The sequence below is a fragment of the Hippichthys cyanospilos genome, chromosome 3 (genome assembly GCF_059441005.1).
Source record: "Hippichthys cyanospilos isolate Australia breed blue-spotted pipefish chromosome 3, RoL_Hcya_1.0, whole genome shotgun sequence".
Taxonomy (NCBI): Eukaryota; Metazoa; Chordata; class Actinopteri; order Syngnathiformes; family Syngnathidae; genus Hippichthys; species Hippichthys cyanospilos.
Window position 1 is genome coordinate 10658271 of NC_142371.1, and position 20252 is coordinate 10678522.

Genomic DNA, 20252 nt, shown 5'->3' on the forward strand with positions numbered 1-20252 from the left:
TTTATACAAAAGGATGTGTTTATGTTGTTATTAATTTGGATACGTGCGATGTGGCGTCAAACCGAGCAAGGCTGGCGTGATGATGGCATGTGGTGAGAGCAGCAAAATTTAACCTGCACTGCTGGTCAACAGTGATGAGCCCTCGAGCGCCAAGCCATTTGTTTCTTCCAACTGTCTTGAAGGGGGTGGGGTGTATTTTTGTTAACTGAGATTAACTCGTGTCTAATGCATCAGCAGCATGTCCCTGAGCCAAAGGCCATGCCAGCCACCCCCATATTTTAAAAATAGCCAAACACATTTCAGAAAATATTAGTTTTAGTTCATTGGTGGCAGTTTGACAACCAGCTCTTATGTTGCAGCAGTGTGACTTATGTGTCACAGCTTGTAGTAAGAAGAAGATGCACATTGCAATGTTTGTGGACGTTGCCCTTTTCATGATTCCACACCCACCTCCTCTTCACCAGCTCTCGACATGTTCTGGAACAGTGCTGCTTTACACCTGTCAGGCCACATCAGCAGACAAGATTGCTCAAATATGGCACCGTCGGACGCAGACTGACAGTCAGAGTGTTTGTCGCCACAATTTCAGTGGAAAAAACAAACAAACAAAAAGTGCCAAGACAAAACATTCTCTTTATCATGCTCTGTATTTTAATTAAGCTCTTGTGGGTAAAACACAGAAAAGTTTTCAAAAACATTTAGTCAACATTTGATTTAGTTTGGGATACATCATGGCTTGACTGCATACAAAATATTAATTATTTCAAGATTAAATGTTCTCTAAACAGGAATTCGTCTCAAGGAAAAACCCTGCATGCCTTTAAGCACCATGATCTTGCATTTTTAAAAATCATAAATACACTGTATTCAAGTGAATTACACCATTATAAACAGAGGTGGGCAACTTACTTATTTTTTTCAAGCCGGAAAAAAATTACAACGTCGGTCTGTCAGTTCATTGGTGTATTTTTGCCTACCCTTCCACAATCACTAGACAGCTAAATTTGGCTGATTTCCGAGTCCGTCATACTTATCGTCGGTCTGTCAGTGTATTTTGCCCACCCTATTGCCACCACTAGAGGGCGAAATTTAATGGCTAACTGACTGCAATTGAATTGACATTAGTCTTATTGCAGTAGCACTATAAAAATGCAACAATATAACTTGCAATCACAAAAGTCAGTTGAAATAAAATGAAAATGAAATGAATGAAAATTAAGCATGCAAAAACAGGTTGTCAGTGATGGGCCGAGGGTTACCTGACGTCAAGACAGTCCTGACGATTACGACGACGGATGAAAAGACATTTTTAATTCGCCGTTTATTTCGGGCATTCCCGTCTGAAAAATGGGCATCTGTCGGTGCTGACAAAGTGCTCACCTCTGATTATAAACTACAACATACATTAAATCTAACATATTCTTCAAAACATTCAAGTCTGCAAATGTTCATTTTCACCATGCACATTTCATAACAATAAGCATAGGCACTGGATGTGTTATATCATTTTAAATAGAAAAAACTCTAAACCTTTTTATTTTTAATGTACATGCCAAACGAATCACTTTAGGCGAATTTTTAAACGACAAAAAACACCTTACATAAAGTAAGTCTCATTCAAATGATGCAAAAATAAGTAATATATTAAATAGAGAATTGACTCGTGCATTATACACAACTATTTGCTTTTACTAGTAAGGCTTGAAGCCTTAGAGCATTTCAGTCCCATCATTTAGTATAACCTTACTCGAACAATAGACCTCATATACTGCGCAATGAAGTATTTTGCATGTGCAACAAAATGATTGCGGTAAATAAACAAATATTTTTAAAACTAAAAAGTTAAAAGAACAAATTCGAAGGCAGAATTATACTTTGGTTTTTAATTTCGGTTCTGATTTGACCCTCTGAGTGCGAAAGTAGCAATAGTACAAACAACTTTTCCAATATCCCTTTATCCCTAACCATTTTCAGACTTCAACAGTGATACGAACACAGAATATTTTATTGGGAAAATAAAAAAAAACTGGCGCCTAAAGGGGTAATCTTTGGCAAACATGATATACTGATGCATTCATTCGTAAATGGCAGAAATGGATTGTACAATTTTTGCACAATTGTTTTTCCAATCCATTAATTTGTTATGAGTACCAAGTCGAACTATAATGTCAATATTCATGAATACCTTGGCTATGAATGAATAAATGTCTGGAAATATATTTCTCAAAGGGTAATAATTGATAATGTTTCCTAAATTAACCTCTAAGAGCTTGCGTTACCAAACTAGATTGAGATGACACTTCTTCATTCGTACTAAGACAGGACAAAAACTTGGAGGAATAATCGATCTTACCCTGCAGGTGCATCTATTTCATCCATAAAAATAAAGCAAATTAACTAAAAACTAAAATGAATGAAAACCTGTTCTAATACTTGTGTCAGATGCATATGAGGTTTTACAAATAAAACCGAAAAGCAATAGCTAAACGGAATTGAAAAAACAAAAATCCAAATGTTTACCTAGATAATTTTAAGAGTTAGTCGTAATGTATCAATGCATTCATGAAAGAAAATAAATGCAAATTTTATTGAAGAAAAAGCACGCAGTGAATTTCCCCTTTTCTAATCCTTTCTAAGAGATGAACATATTATATTAGTCAGATTCACGGCCTGTATTAAATTTGTCAATATACATCATTTCCTCATAGAAGAGCAGATATGCCTGTGAGAGAAGAACTCTGGATTCCGGTACCATTTGGACTGTAGTATCGCTGATGTAGAACCACTGGCCCTGGGAAGTGCTGCTGTGGTCCTTTGCATCTGAAACACATATACATATTTTTGTCACGACTACGGGTTTTTGAGTTTTGAAGAAGGCAGTAGTTTGAAATACTGTCCAAATGTTTAATCACAGGAAACTTGTTTACGCTTGTGTTTATAGTGGTACTAGAATTTTCTTAATTTGCTGCTTTTGCTCAAATCAAGCGTCAGTTTAGGATTGGATTAAAAACTTGTCAAAATGGCAATAATAGCCTTTTTAAAGGTAGATAACACTTAACTGAAAACAAAAAAAACAAAAAAAAAACATTCCAAAAAACATACCAAAAGTAAAAAGCTTAACAATTCTGAAGAAGTTTCAAAGAAAGGAGACTGCTGAACCCTGACCTGACATGTTCCTATGCTGTTCGGTTGTCTTCTGGGGAGAGCGGACTTTTACATACGCAGTGTAGTGACCACCACGCATTGAGCCACTATGTTCTACAATCCCGTACAAGCTGTAAAGGACACGGTCGCCATGTAGCAGGGTCTGCTAAAGTTGAGAAAATAGAGTTAGAAGTAAGGAATATATGAAAGAAATTCAAAATAAAATAATGGAAAAAAAAATCCATCTGCCATAATGGGTTACAGGTTTGCTGTCCGTTTTATCCTTTATTTGGGAGGGGGGGCAGAGTTTTAGAAATTCAGCATTTTATGGCATAGTTTTGAGTTAAAAAAAAAAAAAAAAAAAAAAAAAAAAACGGATTCAGCCAATCGGACCAATACTAGCATTTTGATTTTGAGACTGATTGTCGGTTGAGTTTTGCCAGCAGATGCACAATGCCTTGCTGGCTTTGATAGTCACTTCCACATTTCCCATGCTGTAATATTATACATATTTAAATGTTCTTAAATGTGCTTAATGTGTTTAGAGACCTTAAAAACAAGTGCCATAAATGCTATAATAATGGGATGTACTTCTATACCATTAATTTCATTTAACTGGAACAGCGACCATAGTGAGGATAAGTGCCAACAGAAAATTAATGGATGGATGGATGGATAATGCCCATGGCGGAAGGGGATTTACTGTCCAATCAAAGAACATCAACTTAAAATACAGGTATTGAGAAAAAATAAAAATAAGGGACGCATACAGTATATATAACGCAGGTGTACAGAAGGATGAAATACATTTCTACCTTGCAGGATGCTGAACAAAACGGCGTCAGATCTAGGATCAAAGGAAAATCGACGTGGCGGTTCACCTTTCGTAGATTCATTCCAGCCTTTGAAGACAAAACGGCAACAAACACATTTGACCGTCTGACCACAATTTCAAAACGTTCACAGCTTAATGTTTTGGTACTAAATACAAATGTTAACTATTCAAAAGCTGACAAACCTGGTGGAAGCGTTTCAAGTGCAAGGTGATGACAGGAGGTAGTGAGGAAATGAGCATTTGTTTCCTTGCGCTGGTATAAACCTTCTCCACCTTTTTATCTACCACAACCAGGCAAAACCAAAAACAATGAGGAAATTTAAGGTACCAGGTGCTTTCAGCTCATTTGCCAGATTGTTTTTGCAAACTGTTTGCAAGGAAACCATTTTAGAATCTCATGCAGGTTACTAGTCACAAGTGCAAAGATTTTTGCTCACCAACTGTGCTGCTCTTGCACATCTGCTTTTGTCTGCGTTCAGTGCAGCTCTCACACAGCAACTTGTTGTTGCCCATCAGGAGCTCCACAGAGGTAAACTGGTGGAGACAGGATTGGATGGAGCACTCCTTGGAGCCGGGATTGTAACTTTGGGACAGGGCCTGGAATGCTCCTCGCTGGAAACGATGGTGGAAATTCTCTCGTGACTTTGTTTCCTCTGGTTCTTCCGGAGAACATCGCAAAGGTAAGGAGGCGTCCCCTGAACTAATGTCAATGCTGACCTTAGACAAAGTGCTTACAAGCGGCTCTACATTGTCATCTTGCTTGGGATAGGAAGATGATGATGATGAGTTTGAAGCAGATACAGCGGATGAATTGACAGCGTGAGACTGATGAGACTGAACGTGGCTGGAGCGGGAAGTGTGTGGGGTACATTCGGTCTCCGAAGTCTCGCTGTCGGCATCGTTACTGCTATCCTGAGGACCGGAGCCTCTCTCGCTACCATCGGAGAGGTTTCCGCAAGTGGCCATCTTGGAAGTAGAAATACAGCGGGCTGATCCACCTGCAATTCCCCCTTCTTTGGGTTGTTCCACACTGAAGCCGCCCCCCTTTCCATCCATAGAAATGGAAGACCTCTTGCCATAGTCTTTCTGGAGGAAAAGTGAAAATGTAAACTATGTGCATTTACAACAATGGTGCATTTCTAAATTAAAGTGTTCTAGCTGAAGTAACCAACACATAAAGTTTAGTTACCATCACTAATACAGTCAAGTTTGGAAACACAATGTGCAATGCTTGAGTGGTTTTCTTTTTTTAATCAATAAAAAAAATCCTTTATTGTAGAATAATACTTAAATAACTAACCTTATAAAGAAATACTGATGAAATTACAGTATTGGGCAAACAAAAAATGTTTTATAATTTAGATTTTTCAAAGTGGGCACGTTTAACATCTTTGCGGATCTTGTTGTTTTCTCAAGCCAGATTTATCATGATTATTATGCTTTACAACCTCGAATGACTAACTTTACACTGCATTTTCAAGAGTTAATAGTGTAAATTTCTTGAACTTTTAATGTGTTTGGACAACATAAATTTGAAGGTGTTCTCCAAACTTTGACTAGTAACGTACATTTTAAATGATCATTTTGTATAGTGCTTTCCACTTGCCACTTTTCATTTGTACTAAGACAGGACAACAACTCGATGTAATAATCTATTTTACCATGCAGGCACATCTATTTCATCCATAAAAAAGTAAGATTCTTAATGAAAGTATTTTACTTTAAGCATCCTGCAAAGTGATTTTACTGATTAGTTCCTGAATACATTAAAGTATGGTTGAAGATACATTAAGAGCTGAAAACACTTGCAACTTGATGAAATATCACAAAGTTTTGAATGTTGCTGTCACATTAAGACTGTCATTCCTCCCTCTTCTGGGAGCTTTATTCAGGGGAACCTATTGTGTATTTGTGATTTATCTTCTCCTGTGAAGCCCTTTGAGACTGTGGTCAATCATAGCTATATAAATAAACTTGACTTGGCGTGAGGAGCAGACAATTGACCCATAAGCTGATAGGACACAAAGGTGTAAAGATAGAAAGTCTTTACACCAAATTCCAACAGCAATGGCAAATGAGAAGAAGTGGGAAACATGTACAGTAAGTAATACTTATTGAGTTTAGAGTACAAACATTTGTTGGTTTCATTGGATGTTCTAACATTTTTTGGTACAAATATGTATAAATACCTGCTATAGAGCCGGCTGCCACTCTAAAATGATCAACAAAGGCATTCCAAGCCTGGTAGTTATAGTGGTGTTACCTCTGCATATCGAGACAAATTTTCATTCTAACGACACTCAAGGTTTCATCAGCTATACCTTAGTTTACTGCAATTAACCTTATTTCAAAAATTGTTAAAAGAGACTAAAGAATTATCACCCCATCAATAAAAATAGCAACAACGACACCTTCAAGAGTTAGTTTCGTTTTTTGTTTATTTGTGTAAAGCAAATAACAGCAGCAGTGACCCACCTGTCCACTAAGCTTCCTGGTGTTTCTGTTGGTTGAGTTTGTATTGGAAAGGACCGCCGTGCTGGCATCTGGTTCCCTACATCCCTTTCCTGGCCTGACATTGTTAGATGGTTTTGATATCTGCAAAAACAGCATAAAGCATTATCTTTATTGTCAAGCAAAATTAGGGGGCAAACATTGACCAAAAAAACAAACAAACAAAAAAAAAACATGACTCAAGAGAAAAGAATTCAGTATCGTACCCGTTCCTCTATGATGGGTAAAGAAATGTCTATGAAAGCTTCTTTAACTGTAGCGATCTGAAAGACAATTTTAAAGTAAATGTTATAATTAACTACATTACACATCACAAAAATCCCAAACAAATGGGAGTGGATTTATATAGCGCTTTCTTTACCATCTGGTGCTGAAAGTGCTTTACAAAGGTCCACAGATCCATGTTTTTTTTTTTTAATTTGCTAGCCACCAGCAAGCAAATGTGTGTCACTGTTTGAGGTTTCAATTTATGGAACAACTATGAAATAGAACTGAAAAGATGTGAATCAATGACTGTGCTCAAAAAGAGTTTTAAAAATTAATTATTAAAAAAAAATATGTGTCTACGTTGAATTAGAGAATGTATAAAGTCATATTCAGTGATGACTCATAAAATCTGCATTGACCAAGGTGATTATGCTGGAACATTAGTTTAGAGCTGTTACAGTGAGATTTATGAAGAAGGCTGGCTGACGAAAACATGTATATTTCCACTGCAACTGATGATATGGGGCTGCATGTCAGGTAAAGGAACTGGAGAGATGGCTATAATTTTATCTTCAATAAATGTACAAGTTTGCGTTGAAATTTTGGACACAATTCTTATCCCATCAACTGAATGGGCAAACTGATTGAGACTGGTGACGCCATAATTTTTGCTTGGGGTTGTAGTATCAGCTCTTCTCTTGGATCAGTTTTACAATGAACAAAAATTTCATGAACAAAAAAGAATAGAAGACTGCAATTGATTTCATGGAATTATAAGAAAATGTGATATTGGAACAGGTAGGTCTTCCTTCAAATTGATTTGTCTTTCTGGGTGAGGGGAGTGTGCATCAAAACTATTAGTCAAGTCTGTTTTAAGTACTGTATTAGTGAATACACAAGTTCAGTACTTGTACTGATAACAGTTTTAAGTGATACTGAAAATCCGTGGACAAAAGTCTCACTTTCAATGCTAACAATCTAGTCTGATTGACCCATACATGCGTTTACCCTCCCACACTTACATGTTCACACTCTTCACACATAATTGTGTTGGTCAGCTCTCCAACAAAGATGCGGTCAACGAAGTTCATCTTGACACCTTCCTTTCCATATGCTGGTCGGGTGGGACAGTGTTCAATTATTTACACACTACATGAATACGATTGTAATCGACTATTAGGTAAATATGCCGTATGAAATCCACAGACAATAGTTAATGTCTTTTTGAATTCACTTTTTTACATGTAATTTTTTTTTTTTTTTACAAGGTTATTAACTCACATCCCAACTAACCACCCAAAATAAAAAAAAGTGTGATTGAACATGATCTGCTACCGTAGCTTGCAGGTTTTATTGGTAATCTCCTTTTTAAATTATTATAACATATATATATATATTTTTTTTACTGTGGAGCCAGCTTGTCAAGTCTTTGTAGTCTTTATGTTCCTTTAACAGCCAGAAGATGGCACTATGGTTCTAAACCATCTGAACGTTCTCAATAAACCTTTGACTTGGCGCCTGGTTTCCTCATTTGCAGTTTTCTCAGTGGGATTGTTGAACGCCCTGAGAATTGCTGTCTTCACCCTCTGGAAAACAAATAAAATTAATTAGGCAACTGTGATTTTACATGACATTCCTTAGAAAAAAAAAGCTATGTTGTAATCTAGTTACCATGGTAAATTATTGTTGTGTTTCTTAACATTATTTTAATTGCATTCATTACAAAGATATCCACGTCCCTGCGAAAGCTCTGCTTGACAGTTGTACTTATTACAAGCATCATTAGTAAAATAATTATTGTCCTTGTCTGAAACCGTTAAGATGGGGTTTTTTTCTAGTGTGTGTGTGTGTGTGTGTGTGTGTGTGCGTGCGTGTGTGTGTGTGTGCCTGTGTGTGAAAACTCTTTAGAGTGGTCCTCTGATTAAAGATGACATGGTCAGTGAGTTGTTGGTGAGAGAGCTGTGAAGGGGCACAGCCACAGTAAAGCACCAATCAATACATAATTGGCCATGGTCTGTGTCTGTATTTGAGACCAGTCGCCCCCATTGTCCCGGGACCCACGCACTGCACTGGCTATTTAGGTCAAAAAACCTTGTTAATCCTAGTCCAGCCTGTGTCTCGTCCCACTCAAGTCAGCACAGTGAGACGAGGTTCAAGCTCTCCTAATTAATTACCAGTAACCCCCACCCTTCCTCTCCAAAGTAACAGCATGCACAGTCCCACATGGGCAAGGCAAGGGGGGTTGTGAGGGGGTGGGAAGGGTTGCTGGTGAAAGGGTGTAGGAGTAGAAACAAAAATGAAGATGGGGTGAAGAAAGGACAGTCCATGCCCTGAGAGTAATAACTACCATCTCAGTTAATTGCTGATAATTGACTGGGGCCAGATTAGCATATTTAGCTCCCTGATACTAATAGCCAATGAAAACAAACACTTAGGGCCTCTTAAAGGATGGTCACACCCGTCTCCTCAAGCTCAGCTGTACAGAGAACAGTATGCATTAAATATGTATGGAAATGCATGAGTAAAATATTCCAATTGTTACTGCACAGCTAGGTAGGTATATGTACAAATGATCAGAAGCTAATGAATTATTGCACATTTCAGGATGAACTGTTGGTTTTGAATGTTCTTTTTTTCCCTGCAAAAATTTTACTCCAAAAATGTGCGATCACTTTCATTTAAAACTCAGAGGAGTAGCTATTATGCCACTGTTTGTGAACACGCCTGGTTGATTGAATGCATTTGATTACATGAATAAGGGCTGAACCTCATCCTCTATGCGTCCTTGATTAAATTGGAAAATGGCTGATGAGTGCACGTGTAGGGAGGGGGTGATGGGTGACCCTCAAGCACAATGGGGCAGCCCTGGAGTTCATTCAACAGCTGTGGGTTTCCCAAGATCACACAATGATGTTGGTTATGCCATTTGCAAGTCCCTGAAGTGGCACAACTGCAAATGTTCACAAGTTTGAAAGGGAGCCGAGACTGTGGAGCCTGCGGCTGACCACTAAACACACCCGCTGACTTTGCCTGCTTGGATCACGTAGCCACTGGTGGGACAACTGGGATCATCTCAGCCTTCCAAAAAGTGACATTGGGTCTGCTAATTGCTCTATGAAGGGTAGGGGGGTGGGAAAGTGTCGCAGCTTCGCAGACATAAACTCACACAAGTGGACTGTATAAAATATCAGATGAACCCTATGATAAACAAAACTGTAAAGTGTGATTGATGAATAGATGCAATAATTTAAAACAAAGGCCAATTGATAATGAAATACCAATGCTACAAACAGGAGTTTGATATGAGGCTGATCTTTGTTTGTCAAAGAAATTTAGGAAAGTCATTAGGGATGTTAGGGCTGCTTGGTGGAAGAGTGGTTAGCACGTCCGCCTCACAGTTCCGAGTCCCGAGTTCAATTCCAGCTGGCTCTGGCCTTCTTGTGTGGAGTTTGCATGTTCTCCTGAGCACTCCGTTTTCCTCCCTAACTCCAAAAACATGCATGGAAGGTGGAAGGAAGTACACTCTAAATTGTCCTTAGGTGTGAAAGGGTGAGTGAATGTTTGTTCATCCCTATGTGCCCTGCAATTGGCTAGTAACCAGTTCAGGGTATCCCCTACTTACTGCCTAAAGACAGCTGGGATAGGCACCAGCAAGCCTGCGACCCTAATGAGGATAAGCGGTTATAGAAAATGGATGGACGGATAAAGGATACTACTCACTTTTGTTTCCTCTACTCGTATGGAGTCCAACAAATAATGAAGAAGCTCCTGGCTGTCCTGTTGTTGATAGCCTTTAAAGCGTGAAGCTCTAGAAAAAAAAAATGAATTTCACAAATGAATAAAAATAACATTTTGCAATCATATTGGCATAATATTAACAGATAGTACTTCTTTTACATAAAAAATTCAACATAAAAATAAAGAGATGTCTCTATTGCAAATAAATGTATTATGATCCTGTTTGTAATTTAAACAATTGCAGTAACTAATACAAACAAAACTAAACTCATAGATAAAATCAGGTACTGTAAGTGTACGTGAACAAGTCCAAGTAGCATTTGAAGAAACATTTACTGCAATCATTTCTTGATTTTAGTAGAACTGATTTAATTGACACACGCACACACACAAACACACACACATATAATACATCGATATACACACACACACACACACACACACACACACACACACACACAGTGGACCCCAGGGGTACAAGATCGATGCCTTATGGTTTTTTTTTCAGTTAATGACGTGATCGGCGACATTTTTTCATCCTCACTTTACGACAAAAACAACTGTCATGACCCTAGGGGTTGGCTGTATTTGTGTTGTTTTGTCTCCATCTTCAGGCCTTTTTAAAGAACTGCTCTTATTTTCTGGTACAGTCAAATTGCCTGCGCTGCAACGCATCACTCAGATGCTGGTCTGCTATTGGTCGGTGTTATTGTCAAAATCGTGGCATGCTATGGAAAGAATCGTGTCTGAGGGCTTTAAATAACCATTTATTGTGCATTTTACAGCTTAATTCAAACTTGGAATGGGTGAGCCATGGGTCACAGGATTGCTAGGGATGTTAAGGAGAGAAGTAAGAAGATGATTGATATGGAAACAAAGCTGGAGATGAAGAAATACGAACAAGGCCTAGCCTAAGCTAGGCTATCCTCACTGGGGAATATGACCATAACAAGCTCATCACATAAATCCTTTCTATATTTTTATTTATGATGTTTTTTAATTGTATACATGTATATTATATATACGTAGCACTTACTATACTATTTTGATACCATTTTTCAATATGTATACACAATGTTGATGTTTTTACCTGGGGTTTTACATGCATTAGCGAATTAACATAGGCTTGGATTGCTCGCCATACGGCGAATTCGCATTACGATCCCAACCGCGGAACAGATTAATCTCGTAAACCGGGGGCCCACTGTATATATAAAAACCATACCCATGATTTAGACACAACCATCAATATCCTCTGTAAAATACAATAGGTATACATAATAGTTATTTTTAGTATACCACTCATACTTGGCGCAAATTATGTAGGCCACTTGTTGACTTTTTTTCTCCTCGTTGGAGAGTCATCCAACCTAAGCATTAATGCCTGTCTGCGAAGAGGAAAAGCTTTTTTTTTTTTTTGTCTCCGTCCCCTGGCTGTCCACATTGAACAGATGTGGGGATGTGGGGACAGATGTCAGAGGCAGATGGGCAGCAAAGGACAGAGCCACATCAACCTGTTGGGCCAAAATAGCCACATATTCACAGGACAGGGTGGTTTCATAAGAAAGACACAACGTGAGAAGCTACACTTAGTTGAAGATACCAACACTCAGTTTAAGAAACCAACAGAGCAAATGTTGGGGGTAGTGTGTTGAATCCCTTTGGAAAAGTAGTCCCATATGCCTTATAAGACAATGTGACAATACTTTTGTTTGATCGCCATCAACCTGTCCATCACACAGGAGGTTGAGTGATCCTCTAAATCAACTGCCTCAACCCATAGAATCTGACACAATATTGGTCACTAGAAATGTATTCAAAAGAAATGTGGGTGAAGGGTGAAAATTGCGGAGGGCATATACAGTATGTCATTTATTTGCAAGATCTAAAAACAAATTGGGTGCAATGAAATATTCATGTCTTGTTTTTTCTGTCCTTCAAGTTCAGTTAGACTAGTGTATATGCAGTATATCAGAAAAACAAAGTGGAAAAAAAAGGCAGTTGAAAAATTAAAAAAGAAAAGTTAAAATTTGGTTTGTACTAGTGGGAAAGAGGAGGTCTGGAATCGTGTCCCAGTGGAGGGAAGCAGAAGGGCCCTGTAGCGCTGCTCTCAATCTGGCCAATGCGAACAGCTGCGGTGTTAACACAATTAATAGCCGGATGAGTTAGTACCAGACACAAGGCCACACAAGCTCCTACCCCAAACACACACTATGCGTAACATGCTCTCATAAACAAAGCCTATAATGAACTATACAATACTTAGATGCACTACCTGAACAATAAGTCGCTAACAGTATGGTCACAAAAACAATGGAAAAAGCAAATACAGATATAAATACCCATACTAAATAGTGTACTGTATATTCATCAATAGCAAACAACCTTTTTTCTTGCACTTGTAAGCCAAAGTAATCGAGACACTACATCTGGGTGATATATATCGCGGTTTATTTATTTATTTTTGTTACGAATGATTTAAAAAAATAATATCAATATTGTCCTCCTTCTACTCCTCCTGTTGCTGTGGTGCGTTGTGTCCTCTTGAGCTTCCGTAGCTTCTGCCTTTCTCGTTTCAATCACACTCACGCCAAACAGCAGGCTAGCACAACATGGCTATGGGCCCACGGCTAGAAAAACGAACCGTTTGTTCCCAAGACAGGCTATAGAAAACGGATGGATGGATAACACAGATGGAATGACAAACACCATGCTACGTTTGTTTAAAGCCCATTGCAACAAAAGGCAGCAGCACAACAAACTTAATTCAGCATCTAAAACAGATGCACTCATCCGAGTGGGTAAAATGTCAATCTTTGCAAAGGGAACAAGACTGCATCAACCAACAAACTCACTCAAAAAGGCACATTAGTGTGGAGGAATCATTTATAGAAGGAAGGACGTTTGATAAGGAAAGGGCACAATGGACAACTATTATAGATGCAGTCGGATTGTACAAAGCTAAAGATCAAGCACTCAAACATAAAGTGGACGGGTTTTGGGGTGGAATTGTCACATGCAGAAGAATTTTGCTTTTTCATGTATTTAAATGGATTCAAACATTTGGAAATTTTGAGACTAGTTTGAGTATATATCTCAAAAACAGTGATATAGTACAGGGTCAACTGCTATTATTTACGGTAATTCCCCAAATATGAGAAGCACTTTTTTCCCCCCGAAAAATGAAGGCCAAAAGTATGGGTACGTCCTATAAACAATAACTTAAAGATTTTTTTTTTCTGACACCATTTGAGGAAGATTGATCTGTCAGTCACACGAGGTGAGTTTTGACGCACAGATATGCATTTTTTTATCGGACGTATTTTTACTTTCAATAATTACCATAACGGGGCAAGCTAGAGGGTTGAAGTCAGTTGGCAGCCAGTGCCTGTTGCAGCGAACAGCAGCTCGTGTTAGCTGAGGTTGTAACGGCATTATGTTTAATAAGAGAAGCTTAAAGACTGAACCACAGTCTGAGTCCATCCTTGTTCACACACAAGAATATTAATGAAATGGAGGGGATCATGTGAAATATTAAGTCACCCAATATTAAGTCAATGGGATTTGGGGCACGGAAAACAGGGAATTGTAGGAAATCTGTAAATATTTGGAATGAGAAGAAAGGAAGCAGTTGTCGCACGATTAATTGGAATACTATGAAATTGGAACGGTGTGAATCAGATGAACTGGGAATGAGTTGGAACGCGTTAAAAAACGGGCAGAATAAAAAAAGAATAACGTGTGAAGGCTTTCGCCTACACACAAGTTAATGACAATAATTTTGTTTTATTTGCATCTAAATCAATACTTAGCTCTATCATCAAGTGAGGGCAAAAATATGCCATGTAAGAAACGAGTACTGAGGCTGAGCACAATACCTTTCATATTGAAAGCAGAAGAGTGGAATAGATGAGCCCAACGTAAGATTAGTTACATTTGATTGCATACAGGTGGTTGCAATGCTTACTGTATGAATACACACAGGCTGCATGACTGCTGTGGGCTGAAATGGTACCAGGTGAGGATGCAACGTGTACACGCACGCATGCATGCATATGCACACATGAGAACAAACGCATACACACTTACTCGATGAAAGCTAGGTACCAGAATAAATGTCAAAGCAGCACCAGAGATGTATCTAGTCACCCAGCATCAAATATCCTGGTCACCCACCTGCACAATAGTGCAATACCAAACTCCTGCAATGTACCATGCTTAAACAAGAACTCAGCCCAGACAACATTATCACACCATCTAAAACAATACCTACATTTCTAAAAGAATCAATACAGTGGACCCCCAGGTTACGGCGTTCCAGGCTTACATTTTTTTCACATTACGATGTGGAATACGGAGTTCTTTTCATTCCCTCTTTAATGCATTTATCCCGCTTTAAGATGAACATCAACAACTGTCATATCCTGTGGGGTTGGTTGTGTTTTGTTGTTTTGCCTCCCCTCTTGAGATGTTTTTTTGGAAATTGCTCTTATTTTCTGTTGGCGTCAAACTGCCTCCGCTGCAACGCGTCACTACAATCCTCGTCTGCTATTGGTTGGCATCGCAACTCCCTAAGATACTAGTCTACTATTGGTGAATGTGATGAGGTCACAAAGATACTGGGTTAAGTGATGACGCGTGTATAGACGTATGAGTGCGGGGCGACTCGCAGAGTCAAGCACGCTGAGCACCATGTTTAAGGAGTTTTAGTCGTAACGCAATAAAATGGCGTAAAGAGGGGACAAAAAAACGCCAAGGTAGACATTGTAAGGTGAAAAAAAAACGTGAGCTAGGGATGTCGTAAACCGGGGTCCACTGTATTAATAAATACAAATATTTTGGTTCCTAATTGGTCCAATGTAGTTCGTATAAAAAGGACTGCTCTTGCATATTTTTTTTTTTTTTAATCTTCTGTATTTACAGATGCTGGAGAAAATGACAATTACTACCTTGTATAATTAAAAGACTTATATGATATGATAATTATTAAATTCCAAGAATTTTATCTTCTCGGGCCTATTTCCTTGACTGATGTTTGTTGTGACATAAAATTAATTTCTTGTCCTAATTAGCTGTTGAGCTTTATCTTGGATTGTTTTCTCTGTAGACACTTATTAACTCATGCATATCTATACATGTCATTTTAACTGAGCAGGGGTGATTTCCAGCTGCACAACCTTGACAGTCTCGAATGGGCTGCGTGTGATGTCATGGCACAGCACTTAGAACGGAAGTCAACAGGAAGTATGTCGATTTCAGTTTTATTAGAATATCGATTTAATGCCCCTCCGTGAGCCGTCACCTTATCGTGGTGGAGGGGTTTGCGTGTTACAGTGATCCCAGGAGCTAAGTTGTCAGGGGCTTTATGTTCCAGAGTAAATACGGCTCACAGATCTCTTATGAAGAGAAACATAATTGGATCTGGTTTTCCCTTGCCCGGATGCGGGTCGCCAGAGTCCCCCTCTGGAGCCAGGCCTGGAGGTGGGGCTCATTGGCGAGCGTCTGATGGCTAGGCCTACACCCACAGGGCCTGGCCGGGCAAAGCCCGAAGAGACGACGTGGGTCTCCCCCCTCACATGGGCTCACCACCTGTGGGAGGGGCCAAAGGGGTTGGGAGTGTAGTGAGCTGGGCGGCAGCCAAAGGCGGGGACCTTGGCGCAACGATCCCAGAAGCTAGCTCTTGGGATATGGAATATCACCTCTCTGGCAGGTAAGGAGCCTAAGCTGGTGTGCGAGGCCGAGAAGTTCAGACTAGATATAGTCGGACTCGCCTCTACACACAGCTTGGGCTCGGGTACCAGTCCTCGAGAGGGAATGGACTCTCTTCCACTCTGGAGTTGCCCACGGTGAGAGGCGCAAAGCAGGTGTGGGCATTCGTATTGCCTCCCAGCTCAGCGCCTGTACATTGGGGTTCACCCCAGTGGACGAGACGGTAGCCTCCTTACTTCGGGTGGGGGGGACGGGTCCTGACTGTTGTTTGTGCCTATGCACCAAACAGCAGTTTTCAGATTACCCACCCCTTTTGGAGTCCTTGGAGGGTGTGCTGGAGAGCGCTCCCTCTGGGGACTCCCTCGTTCTGCTGGGGGACTTCAATGCTCACGTGGGCAATGACAGTGAGACCTGGAAGGGCGTTATTGGGAGGAACGCGACCCCCCGATCTGAACCCAAGTGGTCTTTTATTATTGGACTTCTGTGCTCGTCACGGATTGTCCATAACAAACACCATGTTCAAACATAGGGGTGTCCATATGTGCACCTGGCACCAGGACACCCTAGGCCGCAATTCGATGATCAACTTTGTGGTTGTATCATGGGATTTGTGGCCGCATGTTTTGGACACTCAGGTGAAGAGAGGGACAGAGTTCTCAATTGATCACCACCTCCGATGGTGGGGGAGGATGCCTGTCAGACCTGTCAGACCCAAACGTATTGTGAGGGTGTGCTAGGAACGTCTGGCAGAGTCGCTTGTCAGAAGGAGTTTCGACTCCCACCTCCGGCAGAATTTCTCCCACGTACCGGGGGAGGCGGAGGACATTGAGTCCGAGTGGACCATATTCCACGCCTCCATTGTCGAGGCTACTATAACTCGAAACTTTATGTTTTTTGTTTTTTTTAACCAATAACTAACTTTAAAAAAGCAATTTTGAAAAATAAAAAATACAATAACAAATCTGCTCTATAAACTGATTAAACCTAAGTGAACATAAGGCTTAAAATATATAAGACTACCTTTAAATGAAATATCCAAAACTATTAAGCCACTTGTGATGGGCAAAATGACGAAGACTTAAGATGACAACAAAAAAAGGCTTACTTCTGGCAGAGCTGGTTAAAAAGAACCTTGGGATTAACTGGACCTTTTCCTGGTTCCTTCATGCACTGGAGGAAGAGAAACATTGCTGCAGTCAGGGGCTCTGGACTGGGCAATATTGCCACTAATGGGGCCTGGCAAAAAAAAACAAACCAAAAAAAAAACCCACACATTATGATTGAAGAATTGTCAGAGTTGAAAATAACTAAAAGTTCTAGATTCATTCATTACTAACAACTGAATATCTTCAAGTAACTCAAATTATTTCAACAGCAGTCACCAAGTAAATTGATAATAAGTATTTGAAAAATAAAACCACTGTCAAAGAAGAGAAAATGGTAGCTGTACCAGGTTACTCTCAACTGAGGGGCAGATCCTTAGTTTATACCCTTTCTCCTTGATTTCCTGGATGAGGTCAATGAGCATATGAGTTTGAGAAAGATTCTGCAAGAAGAAAAAATAAATAAATTCCTCATTGTTTATGATTAAATCACCTGCTTGTCCAATACTGTATATTTGTTAAAACTTCTTAGCTGGTTGCAATTCCATATGGTCATTTGAAACATCCTTGTTCTATGTTATAACAATGTAGAAGGATTGATGGGGTCATTTTCTTATAAATTGCTTTAAAATGAAGGAAGTGGCTTGGTAAGGAGTAGTCAGTGTCCCATAGGAGAGAGAAGTATATTTTCCTTTGCTCTCAAGAGATTTGTTTGGTCACATCTTGGCAATGAAGACAGTTGCTATGGAAAAGGCACAATGGAGCTCACATTGTGAATGCAGACATGGCTCATCCTCTAACAATTACATGTTTTCACCAAAAAGATTGCAGTTTTCAAGGAGACAATACAAAAGAAGACAGAGAGCGAGAGAGAGATATAGAAAGAGAGAGCGAGAGAGAGAGAGGGAACAGCATTCACACTCGAATTTCAATCAAAGCGGAAGGTCCTAGGGGTGATTAACAAAATGGCGGAAAAAAACAGGTTTATTGTTAAAGAGGCATGTCAGTTTGCAGTGACCATGACATAACCAGAGAGAGACTGGGGAGGCTTTATGGTTGAATTCTATTGTGATCATGCTCTGCACCAACCGAAAGCCACTCATGTGTGGGCAGGTAAACATGTCCCAAGTTTGCATTGCATTTGTCACTGCATTGAATATATTTCAAAGTGGCCTCAAAACAAGCTGCCCTGTTTACATACAAAGTCATTGTCACAGTATAGGTATTTACACATACTGTGAGAAAACCAAAGCAGAAAACAAGTCATGATAACATGGGACCAAACAAACATTCATTAAGCAATGTTTAACCACAAACTAAAACCTCTGTTTTCCTCACAGCAGGCGAAATGATGATTATGTACATGTGTGGATGCTACTACAAGCAGGTGTCTGAACTGTTGTCAATTAGTGAATTTTTCACTATACAGTATTTGGCAACTTTTCCAATATGTCTAGCAACTATATTTCCAATAAAAAATGTGCAAGAAATGACACATGGGTTTTCCAATGTCCTTACTATTTCCATGGTGGAGGGAGAGAGAAGCCAAGATTTGATATTATACACAAATCTACAGATTCATATACAGTAAATTATGCCGTGGGTGCATAATAAGTCATTGTTGCATTCCACATAACTGACCATAACATTATAATCCCTACCTACTGTATCTATTTATTTGAGAGTCCTGAGTAAGAAAAGCTTTCATGAGTTGGACGTTGATGCACAAAATTAATGATTCAATTTCTCAAATGTAAAGATGTAATTTTAATGAGCCCTTATAATTGTGTTTATTTCGATTTCTTAATAATAACAATACATGTATATACATTTGGCAAATTTATAGCAACAAGACAATATACTTTTTTCTAAATACAGTACATTAAAAGTGATATAGACAAAGCTGAGGTTAGTGTGTTGGCTTGGCTGTCTGAAGGGTTCCAGTTTCTCATGTGGCTCATCTTGAAAATAATTTTTTACTCTATCTTCAGAATAATGTAAATATTTGACCTTTATGTTGCTTTCTTAAATTTGATGCTATGGACAGCTTTCTCAGCCCTTGCATTTAAAATACATCCATCCATTTTTCTATTTTTCTCACTCGGGTCACTGGCTTGCTGATGCCTATCCCACATTATGGGTAATAGTAGACTTCAAATTATTGAGAACATTGTGTGATCAATTTAGAAATGTACCAACCTGCATAACGGCATTAAAGAAGCAGGTGTTGCCGAGGTTACAGATGCCTTTAACAGGAGCCAAGGCACTGTTGATGACTGAGCTTTTGCCTGTTGAGGAGTCATTATAATTAGAGGGTTGATCCCTCAATTTCTGGATCTTGGGGGATGCTGCTAGAACATGAGAACACATAAAAAATTACATGATGCATTGTAGCTCAAAATATTTTTTTTCCAATTATTGCTCATTTATCATCTACTAATGTTTGTTTGGCTTTGTTACACAAATAAACAGAAAATAAGACATTTCACATGGAAAAATATCTTTTTTCCAATTATTGCTCATTTATCATCTACTAATGTTTGTTTGGCTTTGTTACACAAATAAACAGAAAATAAGACATTTCACATGAGGGAATGATGTATTCATCAATGATTTTGAAACTGAAGGCTGATTCTCAGCGACTGATTATGACAAAGGGCTTCGCTTTCAACTATATGTCAAATACAGATTATTCTTGTGATCGCAAATGATTATTTATGAGATTGATTAAACTGATTCTTATTTTTCTAAAAACTGATTCTGACTCAGTCACTGATCTGGTCCGTAACATGCCAGAAATTGAGATCGGCCAGGCCGATTATCGGAGCCGATATTTTGAAACTTGACACATGTCGGTATCGGCCTTTTTTTAATCTGAACTGCCGATATGAAGAAATTAATGTAAATGTGTTGCCTTTAAGGCTGATTCAACTGGATGTTTTTTGTTTTAAATGATGTTAAGAAAATAGTTTCTATATTGTTAAATGATTGTTGATGATTGGATG

At 39.1% G+C, this 20252-nt stretch overlaps 1 protein-coding gene across 5 annotated transcripts in view; it reads right to left on the bottom strand.

Annotated features, from left to right (window-relative positions):
- Positions 1–628: 628 nt before the first annotated feature.
- usp45 (ubiquitin specific peptidase 45) overlaps positions 629–20252 on the bottom strand; it is a 40504-nt gene continuing 20880 nt past the window's right edge. For 2 of the 5 annotated variants that reach the window (XM_088409913.1, XM_088409916.1), the window contains 13 exons: positions 19447–19598; positions 17595–17690; positions 17250–17380; positions 10418–10505; positions 8202–8283; positions 7720–7811; positions 6697–6753; positions 6455–6574; positions 4417–5065; positions 4163–4260; positions 3960–4046; positions 3166–3310; positions 629–2820 (listed from right to left, as the gene is read on the bottom strand). In XM_088409913.1, the coding sequence (XP_088266039.1) occupies positions 2654–2820; positions 3166–3310; positions 3960–4046; positions 4163–4260; positions 4417–5065; positions 6455–6574; positions 6697–6753; positions 7720–7811; positions 8202–8283; positions 10418–10505; positions 17250–17380; positions 17595–17690; positions 19447–19598 (1964 nt within the window). In that variant the 3' untranslated portion in view covers positions 629–2653. The remainder of the gene's footprint in view (positions 2821–3165; positions 3311–3959; positions 4047–4162; positions 4261–4416; positions 5066–6454; positions 6575–6696; positions 6754–7719; positions 7812–8201; positions 8284–10417; positions 10506–17249; positions 17381–17594; positions 17691–19446; positions 19599–20252) is intronic. The other 3 variants (XM_088409915.1, XM_088409917.1, XM_088409914.1) reach the window with 3 other exon arrangements.